This window comes from Phocoena phocoena, chromosome 2 (genome assembly GCF_963924675.1).
Source record: "Phocoena phocoena chromosome 2, mPhoPho1.1, whole genome shotgun sequence".
Classification (NCBI taxonomy): domain Eukaryota; kingdom Metazoa; phylum Chordata; class Mammalia; order Artiodactyla; family Phocoenidae; genus Phocoena; species Phocoena phocoena.
In genome coordinates, this window is record NC_089220.1 from 163,471,252 (window position 1) to 163,492,918 (window position 21,667).

Sequence of the window (21,667 nt, forward strand, 5' to 3'; positions counted from 1 at the left end):
AAATCTGTGCTTTACATGGGTTACCTAATTATATGCTGTCCAGCCTAATGGCTGCGTGAAGAGAGGTGAACAGCACAAAGGCGGCGGGAGCGGGACAATGAATAGGGCCCCATCATCCATGTAAATTGCAAATTAGAGGCCAGCATATGTGACTCAAAACAAATATTAAGATTGACATGAGCTGCACATTCAAACAAGCGGACACCACAGAGCCACGCAGGAGAAAAGCCCAGGAGCCTGTCTCTACCGATCTCCCAGAATATCGAGGCTTGAGGTCATCCCACAGGAACGGGGGCTTACGCCGAGGGACATGGAGAGCGGCAAGCTCCTGATTTTCGCTAGCTGCAAGGATACCTGAACATCGGAAACAAGGTTACCCGAGCAGATTAGGCATCTTCCTCCACCTAACCTGTTACTTAGGGCCAAGGGAAGCTCATCTGACATTTCTCCAATGTCTGCAACATGTGTTTGCTCCCTTCCTCAGGCCGTCACAACTGAGGAAGAATAAAAATGTTACAGTGGAAGAGAGGTTTGTCAGAGGAAGGGCAAACACACATACACTCTTTTTTTTCTGAATAATCCAAACCCTAAATACTCGCTGTGTTGAGACAACGACGACAGATGGGACCCCATTCTCCAGGCAGTCTTCTCAAGACGAGATGGTGTTCTATAAAAAACTGTTTTGAATAAGAAGAAAGACAGAGATTCCTGAAAATCTCTGAAAATTCCTGAAAATCAACCCAGGAAAGGTGCAGGCCTGAGGGTCAATGACTGATTTTGCCTCGTTTTATTTAATGTTTTCTTCCCTATCGTGTCCTCAGAGTAAGAGAATGAAAAAGAAGGCCGAGGGAGGAGAAGTGAAAGGGGGAGGGAAGAAAGAGGAGAAATAATAGTAATAACAGTAATAATAATTGTCATTTTAGGCCATTTATTATGTACCAGCTACCATATTAAGGACTTAACATTCACTGTCTCACTCACACATTTCTTAAATGTATGACTATAATGATTTATATCCATTAAACCAAGTTCCCTTTATGACTCTTCTATTTCAAACTTTTTCTTAATTTTAAACTAGTTATTCTCACTAATGAACATTAGAATAATCCTAGTAAGTTCCACATAGGAAACAAATGGAATTTTAATGGGCATTGCACTAAACCCACCAAAATGATATCTCAACAAGATTTCAGTCTGTTCACAGGAGAAGGTATATTTCTACATTTACTTAAATCTTTTATTTTAGCTTTCAGTGAAGTTTCATCCTTATCTACTATAGGTCCTATACAGGAAAATACAATCATTATCATTTTTATACATTTATTTTGCACTCAAGATAAACTGCTTTATCTTTTTAGTAGTATATAATATTTTCACAAAGACTAGTTATGGTTTCTTCCTCAGGAGCACCTAGAATTATTACTGTACATGCTTGATCTCTTCCTTCCGCCTTTTTTTACCCCACTGAATTTATTTCCTTGCCCTTTTCCACATATCTGGATCATTTTCCTAAATTATTCCTTTGTAGTGGACATGTGTTAATTTTTAAAAAATCTGCCTAGCAGCATTATTTATTTGGAAACTGCCTCTCCCTCACTCCACGTGATCTAGCAGGGCCATCAAAAGCAGCCTTCCTGCCTAGTGACAGGAGTGGCCATGTGACAGGTTGTCCAATCAGATACCCCAACCCTTGGGAAACCATGATTAAATCGAGGGCAGACACATAACCAAGCAAGGCCAGAGTCATTGATGGATCTGAGGCTGGGGGAAAAAAGAACTGCTGTCCTTTCCTCTGGGATCAGTTGCTGTGAGGATGATTTAATTTTGGAAACACCAGCCTTGAGACCAGCTAGACAGAGTTTGTCTGCAAGTGAAGTCATACAGAAGCAAGCAGAGCCAATAGATGGGAAGAGAAGGAGAGTCCTCGTGACACTGTGGAGCCTTTGGAGCCAGTTATGCCTGAAGGTAGCTTGAATTTCCCAGTTACCCAAACCAATAAATTCTCATTTTTCACTTGAGCCAACATGAGATGGATTTCTGTTACCGAACCTAGAAACTCCAAATGCAGCCTCCATTTCATATGTTTTTCTGCAGTGTCAAATCTGTTCTTTTTTGCCTCCAATAAAGATTTTAATTTTATCACCTGAAACTAACACAATATTGCAAATCAACTATAGTTAAACTTTTTTTTAAAGATTTTAATTCTATCGTGGGAGGGAGGGAGACGCAAGAGGGAAGAGATATGGGAACATATGTATATGTATAACTGATTCACTTTGTTATGAAGCAGAAACTAACACACCATTGTAAAGCAATTATACTCCAATAAAGACGTTAAAAAAAAAAAAGATTTTAATTCTATCAAAATCTGTCATTGAATTTCCTCCTTATCTCACCATGTTCACTTTCTCCCTCAGGTTGTATTTTCACCTCATTTCATTGTCTTTTAATCTCAGCTTATTCTCCCCCTTATAATCTTTCTACTCCTGTTTCATAAGGCCACATCTTTTGCATGTATCCTACAGTCACGCCGAGTGTCCCACGTGCCAGGCACTGTTCTAAACACTTTAAACACATTAATTTCTTAAATCCTTACCCCTCCCTTGCTGTGCTCGATTGTCTGTACTCAACTGGGCTCTATCAACACTCCCTCCCAAGGCTAGAACTAGTTATCCAGAATCCCCTTCCTTGTATCGTTCTCTGTTGGACTTGGCCAATAAGAGGAACTTTCAATTAGATATTGAAAATGGAAGTGAAATGGCTGCGTTTATTCTTCACGTACAGCCAGACACATTGAGCAAAGGATTCCCAGTGACTCTGCAGCAAAGCTCTTCATGTTTAGACAACAGTGATTTGAGATTCTTCAATAGGTGAGTTAATAAACTAGAGAAAAGCAAAACCTCCACCATGATGGTCCATACAGTGAAATTCAAGCACTTGGAGATGCAAAGATTGAGAGCTGAGGGATGGCAGGCAGGATGGAAGCCACAGACAGACACACCTGTGAGGCTAAGGGCAATGTGAGCAGACAGACTAAAAGAAATCAAATCCAACTGGCCCCGAACTCATTCATTCCCTTTGCTACTCTGGTGAAGGTTAAAATGATTCTTGGTGAGAAGAAACTAGACAGGATAGGTATGTAGGACAGAAGTAAGTAGTGTAAACTATATTCAGTCATAATCTCAAAACATCAGTCCAGTCAGCCTCAAGAAATTCTTTTGTCATAAACTCTTACATTAGAGAAGCCCTCCAAGTGTCATCAAGTAGTCACATGGACTGGAAGTTCTATCTTAATAAGACTTATTTCTGTTTGGGTTTGCTGCATGTAAGAAACAACTAAATCATAAATATTATTTTTAAAGGAAAATATAAACCTTTGAAATAAAAGTAAATGCAGGATCTGATATTCATCAGAAAACAAAACTGTTTTTCAATTTTCTGAACAGTGGAGTAAAATATAGAGCTGTAGCTAACAGTCTATCATTATTAGCAGTATTATCATTGTTTATAAAAGCATTTCAGAGTTGACAGAAGTTTTCTTATACATGATTTAATTTTATCACCACCACAGTCTTGTGAAGAAAGCAGGATAGGTACTACTAACTATTCTGCCTTAGAGATGAACAAAATACTAATATACCTATTTTAATACTGAATTCTAAAAGCGCTGTTATTTTAAGTCACATCGCGGAATCACAGAGTCACAAATGTTTTTCCAGTATCATTTAACTGATTTATCCTTAAGATTTCTCTCTGTCTGATGGAATAGAAATTGTCTGCTTATTAGGTTTCTTTTTTTAATATTTACTGGAGTATAATTGCTTTACAATGTTGTGTTAGTTTCTGTTGCACAACAAAGTGAATCAGCTATAAGTATATATATATCCCCACATCTCCTCCCTCTTGAGCCTCCCTCCCACCCTCCCTAACCCACCCCTCTAGGTGGTCACAAAGCACTGAGCTGAGCTCCCTGTGCTATGCAGCAGCTTCCCATTAGCTATCTATTTTACGTTTGGTAGTGTATATATGTCCATGCTACTCTCTCACTTCGTCCCAGCTTACCCTTCACCCCGTGTCCTCAAGGCCATTCCCTACATCTGCATCTTTATTCCTGCCCTGCCACTAGGCTCATCAGTACCATTTTTCTAGATTCCATATATGTGTGTTAGCATACGGTATTTGTTTTTCTCTTTCTGAGTTACTTCACTCTGTATGACAGACTCTAGGTCCATCCACCTCACTACAAATAACTCAGTTTCGTTCCTTTTTAAGGCTGAGTAATATTCCATTGTATCTATGTGCCACATCTTCTTTACCCATTCATCTGTCGATGGACATTTAGGTTGCTTTCATGTCCTGGCTATTGTAAATAGTGCTGCAGCGAACTTTGTGGTACATGACTCTTTTTGAATTATGGTTTTCTCAGGGTATATGCCCAGTAGTGGGATTGCTGGGTCGTATGGTGCTTCTATTTGTAGTTTTTTAAGGAACCTGCATACTATTCTCCATAGTGGTTGTTATCAATTTACATTCCCACCAACAGTGCAGGAGGTTTCCCTTTTCTCCACACCCTCTCCAGCTTTTATTGTTTGTAGATTTTTTGATGATGGCCATTCTGACTGAGGTGAGGTGATACCTCTTTGTGGTTTTGATTTGCATTTCTCTAATGATTAGTGATGTTGAGCATCTTTTCATGTGTTTGTTGGCAATCTGTATGTCTTCTTTGGAAAAATGTCTATTTAGGTCTTCTGCCCATTTCTGGATTGGGCTGTTTGTTTTTTCTGATATTGAGCTGCATGAGCTGCTTGTATATTTTGGAGATTAATCCTTCATCAGCTGCTTCGTTTGCAAATATTTTCTCCCATTTGAAGGTTGTCTTTTCGTCGTTTATGGTTTCCTTTGCTATGCAAAAGCTTTTAAGTTTCATTAGGTCCCATTTGTTTATTTTTTATTTTATTTCCATTACTCTAGGAGGTGGGTCAAAAAAGATCTTGCTGTGATTTATGTCAAAGAGTGTTCTGCCTATGTTTTCCTCTAAGAGAAAACTTTTTATTAATGTTAAGAAAGTACATATATCATTCTTGAAAAGAACATTATGTCTCTGGTTTCCCCTGCTGGATACTTCTTTCTAATACACATTGAACTGATTACCAATATGGCATTTTGGGAAAGTTTACCACTCTAATTTCATCACAAGTCTATACAGACCACATTATTTATAAAACTTAAAATGGCAGTTTAAAATTTGTTTGACTTACTTTAGGAGTACTGGACTTCATGTCTCTGATAAGATTCATGAAAACTATTAATGTTACTGGGGTTTTCATTTCAAGCCCATCTTTAGGGGGAAGTAACAGGATAGAATATCTCCAGTTCCTCTAATTACATTAGAAAAAATTTGGCAGGGGTACATCCCTGAAGATACAAAAAAATTTAGATTGGCTCTTTTAAATCATTTTTTGACTGCAGTATCAAAAAGATAGGTAGTTAACTGGGTTCAGGAACCTTCTGAATATGCCCTTCTAACCTAAATGCTTCTTAATATAAATTTCATATTGATTTGGCCTTTTTAGAAATCTCATCTAGTTTCATTGTTTTGAATTAACTATGATATCACCCTAAACTTTTTTTTTTAGTATCTTTATTGGAGTATAATTGCTTTACAATGTTGTGTTAGTTTCTGCTGTACAACAAAGTGAATCATCTATATGTATCACCCTAAACTCTTAAATCACCCTTTAAAACTGAAGGAGGACCAAACAGAACTAATATTTTATGGACTGGCTCTTCTACAGAGCCCTTTACATATCATATCTCATTTATCACTTGCAAGAGCCCTGTGAGATGGGTATCATTGCCCCAACTTTACAGATGAAAAACAAAAACAAAAACAGATTTGGAGACATTTGTAACATGTCCAAGGTCATCCAGGCAACATGTGGCAAAGGAAGCATTTTAACCCTGGCCCGACTCCCAACTCCTTTTCTATCATATGTGACAGTGGAGGATATTATGAGAAATAACTTTTTCCTGTTCCATGATCATTGAATTTGGGGTGAAAGAAGAGACTACTGCCCCCAGAATACTCTTCCCCTTGGAACGCTCAGTTATTCAGAGGTGGAAATTCAGTTGGCCAGTCAGGAAGAATCCTCTCCCACACCCTGCTTATTCACATCTCCAAAGGCATAAGGGACAGTAAGGTTCTGAAAGAAAAATGATTCCATTTGGCCCATTGATGATTGACTCCATTTGGCCCATTGAAAAGTTTGACCAAAAAGGAGGTAGCAATTAAAAGCTATTAACTGTAATCATCCCAGTTTCTTGGTTCTCTAACAGATATCAGAAAGCTGACTCGATTTTGGTGGAAACATAAAAAGATAAGCAAAGATGCTGACATGCACTCTTTCTAGGTAAATCAGATGCACATGTGACAACGTATTTTATTTTAAATTAAATTAAGTCATTAATAGGCAAAGTGACATTCCGCATCATGAAAAGGTAACCCTATTAGTTAAATTCTCTGCAAATGAATTTCATTTTACTGAAGTCTTCTGGGAGACACAGTTTTGTCTTTCACGGAGATGCTGCAGCCTCACCTACTGAACCAAGAGACGTACTTGCTTTCCTGTGGTTTTCAAGACCCACGTTTAAATTTCATATCTTTGGGACAACAGATGTATTATTCTAAGTGACTTGACTCTAGGGGAATATCAACTACTTCACAGGTAGAATACAAATATCATTCTCCCCTTAAATCTGAGTAAACAGTCTTAAACACTTTCTAAATCCTATTATATGTACAAACTTTGCATGTAAAGGTTGAGCCAAGCAGGCACAGGACTGTAAGTAAATACATGCTTCTCCCATAAGTACACAGTATTGAATGGAGGAGAAAAGGGCTTTATACTCTATTCCCTCAATCCCTCAATCAAAGACTTTTTAAAAGAAAAGGCAGAGTTAAAATAATAACCTCAGGTCTATGATAAGGAACTTCCGTATTTGGATTTCATTGAATTTTAGCGTTAGAAAGGGTCTCCCCAGGAGCTGTGTAATGCCAGCCATCTCCCCAGACCACCAGACCACCTTCGAAGCCACGCCATCTATGGGAGTTCAAAGTTTCTTCCGCTCCAAACAGTGGAAGCTCAGGGTCCAGTTTTTCCTTCTTGCAGATGCACTGGATCCACTGATCTGAATTCTAATGATAACCTATTTTGCCCTACATTTTAAAATTTTCATTTAAAATCTTGACCAATAACCAGTGGCCTTCAAGAGGGAGGCAGCAGGGTGTAACGGAAAGAGTGGACTAGGGAGTTTGATTCTTTAGTCTCATTTTCTTCATCTGCAAAATGGGAATCAGTACACGGATTTTGCAAGAACTGGAAATGATCAAAGTCTCGGCACAGTCTCTTACGCAGCAGTGCTCGCTAAGTGGTAGTTATTATGATTATGATAGTCAAGTTCTCATAAAGCCTCCTGGTGAAATGGCCTTGCTGGTAATTACAGCCATGCAGCCCCTTCATCTCTTACCAATCTTAACCCATTTTAGAAAAGCACTTTTGGTATCGGCATGTGTTTATACATTTGGATTAAAATGTAAAAGCTCACTCAGCTTTTACTCAAGCATTGACCTAGTGCAATTTAATATCAGATAACTGTTGCCATACTACAAAGAGACACTGCTGCACAGCTGGGGCTCTGGAGGCCCTGAGGCAGCAAAGCACCATTCAGTAAGAGAACTAAGTGGTGGGGCAGAGCCTGTGTGAGATGACAGAGATGTTTCAGGTACTTTTCAAAGAAAGGGAGCTTTTTAACCCAACGAAGGCAAACACTTTATCTTAACTGATTCTAACCCATAAAGAACCTGACAAACAGTTCCTACATTCCTTCTAGAAAGCAAAGAATTCATGATAAGGAGACAAATAATCTTCCACTGAAATTTCAGGAAGAAATATTCTTCTAGGCCCCCAAGATAGTAGTGGTAATTGAGCAAACACATGAAGGTTCTGATGTACTTGTTACCTTATAGCCAAAGAATAAATGTGTTTTCTATGGGCTTGTTTCCTCTCTCTTGGCTTCTGCTTCTAAGCCGGCCGTTACACATCTATTGCTTTCCTACTCCTCTTGGGTCTTACGTGTGACCATCTGCCCCTCACATGAATTCCAAAAGAAACCCCAGTGGGGTACAATCTCACTAGCATCCCAGTTCTTCTGCAATTCTGCACTGTAAACCATGGGAGTGACGCCATCAAGTCACAGAAGTTCTAGGAATTGCTGTTAAAAACCCAATTTCCCAGGTCTGCAAGTGCCTGACATTTTGAAGGCACTCTACAAGGTTCTAATAACGATGGACAGAATAATTCAGATGTGCTTCTGACTGAACACTGGGACATAAAAATAAAAGAAACTTTGAAGTTCTTTTTGAACAGGAATGTTGTAACATTTAAACTTCAACAACATACCCATCGGCCCTGATGTCAGTTAACTACAATCTTCCAGAAAATCATGCGCAACGGCGTGCTTACGTGACTCTGCTGCTTGTTCACCTCCACGGCATGTTTGACCTCAGGCGGTTCCTTCATGCGGGCATAATCTGAGAATCCTTTGGCAGCATCGTGCTTCTGCTTGTAAGCAATCTTAAGAAAAACACAAATAATTGTTACTTTCATTTACAGGTGTATGAAATTTCTTACCTTTTAAATTTCAGTGTTCCATTAGGATTTCATATAGTGGAATACCACCATTAATGGTCAAATTTGCCTAAGCTTCTGTAACAAAATAATATACGTAATACTTCAAGCTTTGCGCTTCTGTTTAGCCTCCTAATTCTAACTCTTTGTCATTTATTTCAAACGTCTTTGTCCACACACTGAAATCCCCACTCGCATTCATCTAGCTTCAATCTCAGCTACGGTTTTGGGAAATCTTCCACATCCAAGAGGATTTAGGGTCATAAATGTTCAAGGTTTGAAGCTTGGGAAAGCAAATGACAAAACTGGGGAAGTGACTGGATATTTAAAAGTGAATTGTTCATTTTTTAATTGATTGTTATGATTTTATGGAGGCACAGCTATAATAGAATAGAAACCTTATTAAAAGCCCTACACTTTGGGAGAAAATATAACAAAATTCTCACATATGTCAAGCCTTGTCCTCTGTTAGGGAAATAAGTATCATAGCAATGCCACCCATCACCACCATATTAAATCTGTCCCACACAGGGTTGGAGAGAAGACATGAGAATAATCAGAAGTACTTCAGAAGTAGAACTAACCAACCTCAACAGAGTTAGAAATTGAAAAAGATCCATAAGACAGCAAATTATCCCCTTACTCTCAGTCTAATGCCATATTATCCTATTTATTCCCCTCACAAGTTTAAATTACTCAGTTTAATTTTTGTAAAATTACTTATTTTCTTACTTATCTTCTCGTACTAGAATATAACTGTCTAGTTCAATACCTGCTCAGAACCCAGAATAGTGCCTGACATACACTGCAATAAATATTTGCTCAGTGAGTGAAGAAATAGGACCCCAGAAAATATCTGAAGAGATTATAGTCGAAAACTCCCCTAACATGGGAAAGGAAATAGCCACCCAAGTCCAGGAAGCGCAGCAAGTCCCATACAGGATAAACCCAAGGAGAAACACGCCGAGACACATAGTAATCAGATTGGCAAAAATTAAAGACAATGAAAAATTATTGAAAGGGAAAAATGACAAATAACATACAAGGGAACTCCCATCAGGTTAACAGCTGATTTCTCAGCAGAAACTCTACAAGCCAGAAGGGAGTGGCATGATATACTTAGAGTGATGAAGGGGAAGAAACTACAACCAAGATTACTCTACCCGGCAAAGATCTCATTCAGATTCGATGGACAAGCAAAAGCTAAGACAATTCAGCACCACCAAACCAGCTCTACAACGAATGCTAAAGGAACTTCTCTAAGTGGGAAACACAAGGGAAGAAAAGGACCTACAAAAACAAACCCAAAACAATTAAGAAAATGGTCATAGGAACATATATATCCATAATTACCTTAAACATGAATGGACTAAATGCTCCAACCAAAAGACACAAGCTTGTTGAATGGATACAAAAACAAGACCCATATATATGCTGTCTACAAGAGACCCACTTCAGACCTAGGGACACATACAGACTGAAAGTGAGGTGATGGAAAAAGATATTCCATGCAAATGGAAATCAAAAGAAAGCTGGAGTAGCTATACTCATATCAGATAAAATGGACTTTAAAATAAAGAATGTTACAAGAGACAAGGAAGGACACTACATAATGATCAAGGGATCAAACCAAGAATAAGATATAACAATTATAAATATATATGCACCAAACATAGGATCACCTCAATACATAAGGCGACTGCTAACAGCTATAAAAGAGGAAATCAACAGTAATACAATAAGAGTGGGGGACTTTAACACCTCACTTACACCAATGGACAGATCATCCAAAATGAAAATAAATAAGGAAACAGAAATTTTAAATGATACAATAGACCAGATAGATTTAATTGATATTTAGAGGACATTCCATCCAAACACTGCAGACTACACTTTCTTCTCAAGTGCGCATGGAACATTCTCCAGGATAGATCACATCTTGGGTCACAAATTAAGCCTCAGTAAATTTAAGAAAATTGAAATCATATCAAGCATCTTTTCTGACCACAATGCTATGAGATTAGAAATGAATTACAGGGGAAAAAACACAAACACATGGAGGCTAAACAATACATTACTAAATAACCAAGAGATCACTGAAGAAATCAAAGAGGAAATCAAAAAATACCTAGAGACAAATGACAACGAAAACACGATGATCCAAAACCTATGGGATGCGGCAAAAGCAGTTCTAAGAGGGAAGTTTATAGCTATACAAGTCTACCTCAAGAAACAAGAAAAATCTCAAATAAACAATCTAACCTTATACCTAAAGGAACGAGAGAAAGAAGAACAAACAAAACCCAAAGTTACCAGGAGGAAAGAAATCATAAAGATCAGAGCAGAAATAAATGAAATAGAAACAAAGAAAACAATAGCAAAGATCAATAAAACTAAAAGCTGGTTCTTTGAGAAGATAACCAAAATTGATAAACCATTAGCCAGACTCATCAAGAAAAAGAGGGAGAAGACTCAAATCAATAAAATTAGAAATGAAAAAGGAGAAGTTACAACAGACACCGCAGAAATACAAAGCATCCTAAGAGACTACTACAAGCAACTCTATGGCAACAAAATGGACAACCTGGAAGAAATGGACAAATTCTTAGAAAGGTACAACCTTCCAAGACGGATCCAGGAAGAAACAGAAAATAGGAACAGACCAATCATAAGTAATGAAATTGAAACTGTGATTAAAAATCTTCCAACAAACAAAAGTCCAGGACCAGATGGCTTTACAGGTGAATTCTATCAAACATTTAGAGAAGAGCTAACACCCATCCTTCTCAAACTCTTCCAAAAAACTGCAGAGGAAGGAATACTCCCAAATTCATTCTATGAGGCCACCATCACCCTGATACCAAAACCAGACAAAGATACTACAAAAAAAGAAAATTATACACTATTATCACTGATGAATATAGATGCAAAAATCCTCAACAAAATACTGGCAAACAGAATCCAACAACACATTAAAAGGATCATACACATGATCACGTGGGACTTACCCCAGGGATGCAAGGATTCTTCAATATACGCAAATCAATCAATGTCATACACCATATTGACAAACTCAAGAATAAAAACCATACGATCATCTCAATAAATGCAGAAAAAGCTTTTGACAAAATTCAACACCAGTTTATGATAAAAACTCTCCAGAAAGTGGGCATAGAGGGAACCTACCTCAACATAATAAAGGCCACATACGACAAACCCACAGCAAACATCATTCTCAATGGTGAAAAACTGAAAGCATTTCCTCTCAGATCAGGAATAAGACAAGGATGTCCACTCTCACCACTATTATTCAACATAGTTTTGGAAGTCCTAGCCAGGGCAATCAGAGGAGAAAAAGAAATGAAAAGAATCCAAACTGGAAAAGAAGAAGTAAAACTGTCACTGTTTGCAGATGACATGATGCTATACATAGAGAATCCTAAAAATGCCACCAGAAAACTACTAGAGCTAATCAATGAATTTGGTAAAGTTGCAAGATACAAAATTAATTCACAGAAATCTCTTGCATTCCTATACACTAATGATGAAAAATCTGAAAGAGAAATTAAGGAAACACTCCCATTTACCATTGCAACAAAAAGAACAAAACACCTAGGAATAAACCTACCTAGGGGGAAAAAAGACCTGTATGCAGAAAACTGTAAGACACTGATGAAAGAAATTAAAGATGATACCAACAGATGGAGAGATATACCATGTTCTTAGATTGGAAGAATCAATACTGTGAAAATGACTATACTACCCAAAGCAATCTACAGATTCAATGCAATCCCTATCAAATTACCAATGGCATTTTTTACAGAACTAGAACAAATCATCTTAAAATTTGTATGGAGACACAAAAGACCCCGAATAGCCAAAGCAGTCTTGAGGGGAAAAAAAACAGAGCTGGAGGAATCAGACTCCCTGACTTCAGACTACACTACAAAGCTACAGTAATCAAGACAATATGGTACTGGCACAAAAACAGAAACATAGATCAATGGAACAAGATAGAAAGCCCAGAGATAAACCCACGCACCTATGGTCAACTAATCTATGACAAAGGAGGCGAGGATATACAATGGAGAAAAGACAGTCTCTTCAATAAGTGGTGCTGGGAAAACTGGACAGCTACATGCAAAAGAATGAAATTAGGACACTCCCTAACACCAAACACAAAAATAAATTCGAAATGGATTAGAGACCTAAATGTAAGACTGGACACTATAAAACTCTTAGGGGAAAACAGAGGAAGAACACTCTTTGACATAAATCACAGCAAGGTCTTTTTTGATCCACCTCCTAGAGTCATGGAAATAAAAACAAAAATAAACAAATGGGACCTAATGAAAGTTCAAAGCTTTTGCACAGCAAAGGAAACCACAGACAAGATGAAAAGACAACCCTCAGAATGGGAGAAAACACTTGCAAACAAATCAACGGACAAAGGATTAATCTCCAAAATATATAAACAGCTCATGCAGCTCAATATTAAAGAAACAAACAACCCAATCCAAAAATGGGCAGAAGACCTAAATAGACATTTTTCCAAAGAAGACATACAGATGGCCAAGAATCACATGAAAAGCTGCTCAACATCACTAATTATTAGAGAAATGCAAATCAAAACCTCAATGAGGTACCACCTCACACCAGTTAGAATGGGCATCATCAGAAAATCTACAAACAACAAATGCTGGAGAGGGTGCGGAGAAAAGGGAACCCTCTTGCACTGTTGGTGGGAATGTAAATTGATACAGCCACTATGGAGAACAGTATGGAGGTTCCTTAAAAATCTAAAAATAGAATTACCATATGACCCAGCAGTCCCACTACTGGGCATATACCCAGAGAAAACCGTAATTCAAAAAGACACATGCACCCCAATGTTCATTGCAGCACTATTTACAATAGCCAGGTCATGGAAGCAACTAAATGCCCATCAACAGATGAATGGATGAAGAAGTGGTACATATGTACAATGGAATATTACTCAGCCATAAAAAGGAACGATATTGGGTCATTTGTTGAGACATGGATGGATCTAGAGACTGTCATACAGAGTGAAGTAAGTCAGAAAGAGAAAAACAAATATCGTATATTAACGCATGTATGTGGAACCTAGAAAAATAGTACAGATAAACCTCTTTGCAGGGTAGAAGTTGAGACACAGATGTAGAGGACACCAAGGGGGGAAAGCCGTGGGGGAGCGGGGGGGAAGGTGGTGTGACAAATTGGGCGATTGGGATTGACATGTATACACTGATGTGTATAAAATCGATGACTAATAAGAACATACTGTATAAAAAAGTAAATTTAAAAAACAAGAATAACTAAATGGATGAGAATAAAACAAGAATAAATTAATGAATTATTTTAAAATTAATTTAAAATATATATATTAAAAGTTTAATAATAAGATATTAAATGGAATTGGAATTACTTGGCACAGAATAAAGGTAACTTAAAAAAGAAAAACTAGAACAGTGGTCACCAAGAACAAAACAAGATCTAATTTTTATTGAAAGAATACAGTTGCACTTAAGGGAAAACTTTTTACCAACATGAGCTCCTTGAGAGCTGTGTCCGTATCTTACATATCTTTTAATATACTGTGCCAGTCGTACTGAATGACACAGAGCAGAAATGCAATAAATGTTTAGTGAATGAATGAATAAATGAGTTTATTAAACGTTCTCACGAGCTTAAACTCCTCGTAGGCTTTAATAAGTTGAATTAACCACCCACTTAACTTAGATAATATACTTGTCTAAAGGATTAAAGTGATAATTACAAAAATAATTTTTTTAAGTAAAAGCATCCAATCCTACCAAAAAAAAGGGAACGTCATCTAGCACAAATATCAATGTTCAAATCCCTTCTCTGGCTTCCCCCACCGAGCTTTTCTTGAAAACTTCCAGTGAAAGAGAACTCAACCTGGGTATCACAGTCTCTAAATTTTGAAGATGCTGACACAAAGTTCCTCCTTTAATGAAACTCAAGTCTATCTCCCAGGAGCTGCATCCATTTGGCCATAAGGGAAGAATCACAGGACAGAACTCCAAATGTGGGAACACAGCTGTCAGTGGCTTCCCTTCCCCGGACCTGTCTGCATAGATTAAGGTACTGAACCCCTGTACACTCTAAATGCTCTCTGAAGTACAATTCCAACTTTTCCACCTCTTTCTTAAGGTGTCCACAATATCCCAGATATGGCCTGACCTATCCTAATTAGAATTGTTCAGTTTAATCTAGGTTATCATCTCAAATGTGCTATATGCTATTAACACATCCATGGATCACACCATTTTCCTTTTGATTACTGTGTTGAGATTTCTGTCAGCTAATGCCCCTAAGTCTTGTTCACTCCTGCTCAGCCCTGTTCCCACATCTGGTTGATTATTAGGCCTCGCATACAGCACCTCACAGTACTCCAGGGATAATTCATCTTGCTAGAGTCTGTCCGTTGATTTAATCCATCAGGATATCTAATTCTGATGAACATATCGTTTACATTTTCACCAATTAATTAGGTTAAACAGGATACCCATTAAGAACCTCCATTCAGACTGAGAAAGTCCATTATCTCAGTTTCATTACATTATATATTATAACTTGTGGGAAGGAAGGAGGAGTTTAGTGAGTGGCCAAGTCTCTTAAGCCAAGAAACAACTTCTATGAGATCTGTTATAAGGAAAAAAAAAAAACTAGCATATGCCTGTCTCCTTTTTGCTGGATGCCTGGTTGATTTTGCGTTTTTGACTATGGTACTTGTGAACTTATAACCAATGCAGCTGATCATTTTGTGGGTTATCATAGAAGTAGTGAGTCATCAAGCACAATTTTCAAAAGCACTCTTTCTTAAAAAGGCTATGTAATTTTCTACTTGCAGCATTAAAATAGTCATTTCATTTATAGCTGCTGCTAAGCACCCCTTCAGAATTAAGATTACATCAAATTGGAGGCAGCTGAACTTTATCATATTAATTTTCGTCCTTAAAATAGCTAATGGAAAATTATGTCACACTAATAAATTTTCTGATAAATTTGATTTCTTAGGATTTGTCATTAATGTGTGGCATTTCCCTAGATTAATACTGTTTTCTTCCAGCCTTGTGAATTAAGGTTGCTATGGCACTAGATGCTTGCAGTAGTCTTATGGAAGATAAGATGATAAGTCTTATGGAAGATACTTGCAGTAGCCTTATATAAACTATACGTAAATATGTTTACGCAAACAATATACACATTTATGTTATATATTTCATCTTACATGTTTATATCTCATATATACATATATTTCTGATTTACAGTATATTTCATAACTACTATATAGGTAAATGTACTTTTAATCCCATAACACAGGCAACCCTGAAGGTCCTGAAACAGGACCTTGTGGCCACTGTAGATAAAAACATAAGCTCTCATAAATCTCCTCAGTTCAGATGCCTGAGTAGCCTATATCACCTCTGTGATAAGGGATTATTTAGTCTCTGATTGAGACAGCTCTGGTGAGAAGGGTCACAGCACTTCATGGCACAGCCCATCCATTTCCAGAAGACTTCTTTGTGATCTTTGCCTGTAAAATTTTTAATGAGAGTTATCTAACAAAATGGCTTCCTAAAATCTCCACATCTGTCTCTCTCTCTTTTTTGTAAGGCGTTTCTTCCTATCAGCCATTTTCTACAAGGAGTATTAACCTAGCTAACTTCACCTCATCACTCTAGTTTGGATGTAAGCATCTGAGAATGTCTGCAAATTGATTTTAAGATAATATTTTGCTCCAATGTCAAAAGTTTAGGATATTTTTCAATAGAAGTTGGAACACAGTTAAATTTTAGTATTTGCCTAATACTACTACTCTAATTCAGGTTGGCACAAATCTGATACTATTTGGACACAGTAAAAGGTTAGTTCTATAATTATCACAGACACTACCAAATAGTTCTACTTTCTTGCCTGCCTTATTAGGCAATTGAGAATTTAAATTTTAACAATAATAAAATAGATTTATGTAAATCTAAAGAAATGTTATTACAATTACATAAATCTTTGAAATAGATACCTTCTTTGGAACCCAGGTTTTTCCTTTCTAACAAGTTCAGTGACTATAACACTGGGCAGTGATGTCCCTTGAGAGCACACATAAGGGTGCATATTCTAATGTAAGTGATAACCTATTCTGGAAAAAAAGAGATAGATTCCAAAATGTACAGTATGGATTATTTTGTATGGTAAGTTCTATGTGCACATATTTGTGTACTATAGATGCGTTTATGCCATAAAAATTTGAGAAAAGTCGTGCCCTTCCAAAGCAATTAGGATGTAAATATCTGAAAATCTTACCTTCCCAAGTATAAAAATAAGAAAAGATTGTTTCTTTTCTTTATCGTGTAATTGTTGCTTATTATTATTATTATTGCATAAATGTTGTCAAATATCGAGTGTTGTAATTTCTTGCTTTATAAAGTAGTCCGTGTGATCAGCAAGTGGCTGGGTTACCAGGTGTTGGCAGGAAAAAAGGGGGCATATTAGTCATGGTCAGCCATGCAGAACCCTGGCATATATTTTTAGCTTCATGTGCAGAGCTGAGATTAGCTTACTGCCAAGCTGGGTACATAGTGGACATTTAAGTTTGTGATAATGAAGTACTTAAAGATATTCTGCAAAGGATAACAATACTTGGTATTGTTCAAGAGTGATCTATTTTCAGACTATTTTAAAATTATCTAGGTATCCTCTACTTAAAAGTAAAAAGATTCTGAAAAAAGAAGTAACTTGTTTAATAAGAAAAAGAGGGATAGAAATAGTAAAAAGCGGTGGTAAGGGGTATAGTTAAGAACCCAGACTCTGGAGCCAATCTATCCATGTTCATGTGCTGGCTCTGCCATGTATTAGCTGTGCAACCTTGGGCAAGTTACCTAACCTCTCTGTGCTTCAGTTTCTACATCTCCAAAATGAGGATATCTCATGCAGTTGTGAGGATTAAATGATATAAATATATGTGAAATGCATAGAACACTACCTGACACATAGTAAGCATTTCTTTGTATTTATTATTATTAACCAAAAATGTAGCATGAAAAACATAAACTATGTAAAAGGAAATATCCCCTTAGAAAGGAAATCAATAAATTGAACAAAAATCCATTTTACAAGTGTTTACTGAATCCTCCCTGTGTTCCAGGGACTGTTCTAAGCACAGAGGTGGAGCAAGGAACAAGACAGATAAGGTCCCTGCTCTCTTAGGGATTAATAAAGTAACCAAAAAAAAAAAAAAAAATCAGCTCGTGCTATGAAGAAAACAAAGCAATAATAGGAGTGAGAAAGAGGCGAAATATTCTGCTTTGAAATTCTGTTTTAAGAAACACAATAGATTGAATGCATTAAGGATTCCTTCTGTGTTGATGTACTATAAAAAGAAAATTATGTGGATTCAAAATGGGTTTACATGATGACAGTTCTTAAGTTCATGTGCAACTTGCAATCACTAAAATGGCCATTTCCGCCTGGTGGAGGCTCTTTGTTGGTAGCCTGAGATACGCTACCAAGTGAAAAACACCATCCACGGAAAAGAAATTCAGGAACCACTTGTCTAATCGATGGAGCACAGATCTGTGGATACTGAATTTAACCATTAATTCTTTATGTAACTTTTAATAAGCTACTGGAATGTTCTCCCCTTAAAGATCATAGTTAAATTAAAGACTAGTTTAATATTTGCTATAGGATTGTAATCTAAGTAAACTGTCTAAATAAGATTCGAATTTGCTCTATTAGTAGTGGTGAATGGAACTAGGAAAAACAGTGTCATGTAACTGACATACTGGCACGTCCTTGTCATTATCTGATTCCACCGGCGACAGCTGACAGCACATGGATCAGTCGCTTCCAACTTTCCAATCCGTATTTAATATCTAAGACAAACAACTCTTTTTAAAATGCTAAACAATTTGTACTAGGTATATGTTTGGTCTACACAATTATATAATAATTCAGGAGAACCACACCTCACTCTGTAGCTGTGTAACTTCTCTCGCAAAGACACTGTCAATTGTGGCTGGCATCTGCTTATAAAGAGAATTGGAAAGGTCCGCCTTAATGGTGCCTTTGTATTTTGCCTGGGCGGGGAGAAAGAAAAGGGAAAAAATATTTCTTAGCTTTTTTTATTGTGAATATTGAAAAAGAATAAAAAAGTACTTTCTTCAGAAACAGAATCAGTTAAAAAATATAAAGTCTATTTTAATCGTAGATACTGAACCTGATGAACATATTTGAAGAAAGAAAAAGAAATCCAGTTTATCATGGTAAAACCTTTAAATGAAACATGCAAAAAATAACGACTGGGAGAGGTAGGTTGAGCGATGGGGGAAATGGGTGAAAGGAGTTAAGAGATACAAAGTTCCAGTCATAAAATAAATACATGGGGACATAAGGTCCAGCATGGTGACTACAGTTAATAACACTGTACTTGCACATTTGAAAGTTGCTAGGAGAGTAGATCTTAAAAGTTCTCATCACAAGGGAAAAAAAAGAAATAAGATGTGTGACTCTGTGTGGTGACAGGTGGTAACCAGACAATCGTGGTTATCCTTTCAGAAGGCATACAAGTATTGAATCGTGTACACTGTGTGCCTGAAACTAATAAAATGTTAAATGTCAATTATACCTCAAATTAAAAACCTTAAATCAATTTGGTAAAAAGTAATAATGACTATTTTTCTGTTTAAACCCATGCACATTTCTCAAAGTAAATCTGTGTGTATTGACAATTTCATGTTTGATCAGCAAAGAAACATGAGAACAATGAGACATTTAAATTGTTCCAGAAAACACAAGTCATTAGAATTTACAGTCTAGAACCTGAATGCAAAGGACAACATTCCTTTATTCAAGTCCTCTTAACTCCTTCCACCACAATGGTGGGGTGCAGGGGGCGCTTTTTTGCTGTTTGTGCACCTTCCCACGTGCAATCTGCGCTGTCTCTAAGTGATCTCAATCGTTACTCATAAAAAGAGACACTCATTCACTATTTACTCTTGGGAACATTAAGTTCAAAGGAACATAACAGATTGCCCTCTTCCTTTTCTCTGTGCAGGAGAACTAATAGCTGACACAAATAAACAAAACCGTGGTTTTCCCCACTCTGTCCACAGGTCCCTGCTGTTACTCCCACTTGGAACTAGATTTGAGTGCCGATTTATTGAGCATATAGCCTGCGTAAGCCTTGCGTTCCCATAACTCTTTGGATTTGGGTACTTAAAATTTACCAATTTTCTTCAAAACGTTTTCACGTTGACAGAAATAGTCCCGAGAATATCATATTGATCTTTTTCCAACATAACTTACAAAAAACACTAGAGGTCAGTCATTTACAACACTATCTAATCATCTTCCTTTCAAGTTTATCTCTTTGAAATGATATATTCACAGAAACCAGCAGTGCCTCATCACAGAAATTACTGTTAACATTGTGCTTTATAAGACAACGTAAGCTGCAGCTCTAAATGCTCTCAGGAAAAGACCCTATGATGTTTCAGCTGGAAAATGAATGTAGTGTATTTCTCACTCTATGGTTTCATAACAGGTATCTCTGTTGAACTGATCCTACTCAAAAATAGTTCAAACTGATTTAAAGTTACTTACCAAAGATACCACATTTTATGGAATCTGCTGGTTTCACCTATTTTCAAAATTATATTGAATCATTTATATCTAATAAGTCTGTTAAGAAATGAAATAATGGAACTTGCCAATACTTTCTATTGAATAAAAATAGCCCTTTTTAAGAGTAATTTTATATAAATAAGAAAGGGTTAGAGCCAAAATAGACATATAATAAAATACATCAACCATAAATAATAAAACTTATCAGTTTACATGAGTTAATTGACATAGTGCACAGAATTATGTAATATACAGATATTACCAACATTCAGTGGTGTTATCAAAAATATTATTGTCTAACTTTCATGCACAGACTTTTACTTACATAAATAGAAAAAGAAAATGAAAGCCATTTTGCACGTTTTGATACCTTACCTCAGAAATAAAAGCGCCAATATGTTTTACATGTTTTAGCATAGGCGTGTCAGTCACAAATGTACACTTGTCTTTAGACTTTTTATACTCTTCTTTATAATGGATCTAAAAGAATATTTTACATAAGAAGAGAAAGAAAAACAATTTTAATGCTCCTTTTTTGAACAGAAGAATTAACTTAAGAAAAGCTGTTTTCTGAAGTAAATACTCCAATGTGGAAGGATGCTCAAAACAAGCCAAATCAAATAAACTGATATCCAGCCCAGAAGAGCAAAGGTGATGAGGCAAAGGCGGGAAAAGGCTGCTCTTTACATAAGCCAGGGTCTAGTTATCATCAAGGATCATGTGTGTTGGCTAATGAGAACCTACTGTATAGCACAGGGAACTCTACTCAATGCTGTGGTAACCTAAATGGGAAGGAAATCCAAGAAAGAGGGGATATATGTATATGTACAACTGAGTCACTTTGCTGTACAGCAGAAACTAACACAACATCGTAAAGCAGCTATACTCCAATAAAAATTAATAAAAAAATAAAGTTAAAAAGTAACAACCAGGGGCTTCCCTGGTGGCGCAGTGGTTGGGAGTCTGCCTGCCGATGCAGGGGACGCGGGTTCGTGCCCCGGTCCGGGAAGATCCCACATGCTGCAGAGCGGCTGGGCCCGTGAGCCATGGCCGCTGGGCCTGCGCGTCCGGAGCCTGTGCTCCGCAACGGGAGAGGCCACAACAGTGAGAGGCCCGTGTACCGCAAAAAACAAAACAAACAAACAAACAAACCAAAACAAGGATCATGTGTGTTGGACCCACAGTAACTGTGGGTCCTGTTTGCCCAGCTTGTTCAGCATGATTATTAAACGTTCTCCATTTCACTCATACAACTGTCCTAGTTTATTGTTACTTTTAAGCCACAGACCCTAACAGGTAAGCCTACGGTC

At 37.2% G+C, this 21,667-nt stretch overlaps 1 protein-coding gene across 3 annotated transcripts in view; it reads right to left on the reverse strand.

Annotated features, from left to right (window-relative positions):
* NEBL (nebulette) overlaps positions 1 to 21,667 on the reverse strand; it is a 339,842-nt gene that overhangs the window by 80,124 nt on the left and 238,051 nt on the right. The window contains exons 3-5 of one of the 3 annotated variants that reach the window (XM_065872789.1): positions 20,733 to 20,837; positions 18,701 to 18,811; positions 8,523 to 8,633 (exon numbers count right to left, since the gene is read on the reverse strand). The exons of the other annotated variants lie outside the window; for them this stretch is intronic. Of the exons in view, the coding sequence (XP_065728861.1) occupies positions 8,523 to 8,633; positions 18,701 to 18,811; positions 20,733 to 20,837 (327 nt within the window). The remainder of the gene's footprint in view (positions 1 to 8,522; positions 8,634 to 18,700; positions 18,812 to 20,732; positions 20,838 to 21,667) is intronic. 3 annotated transcript variants of the gene reach the window in all.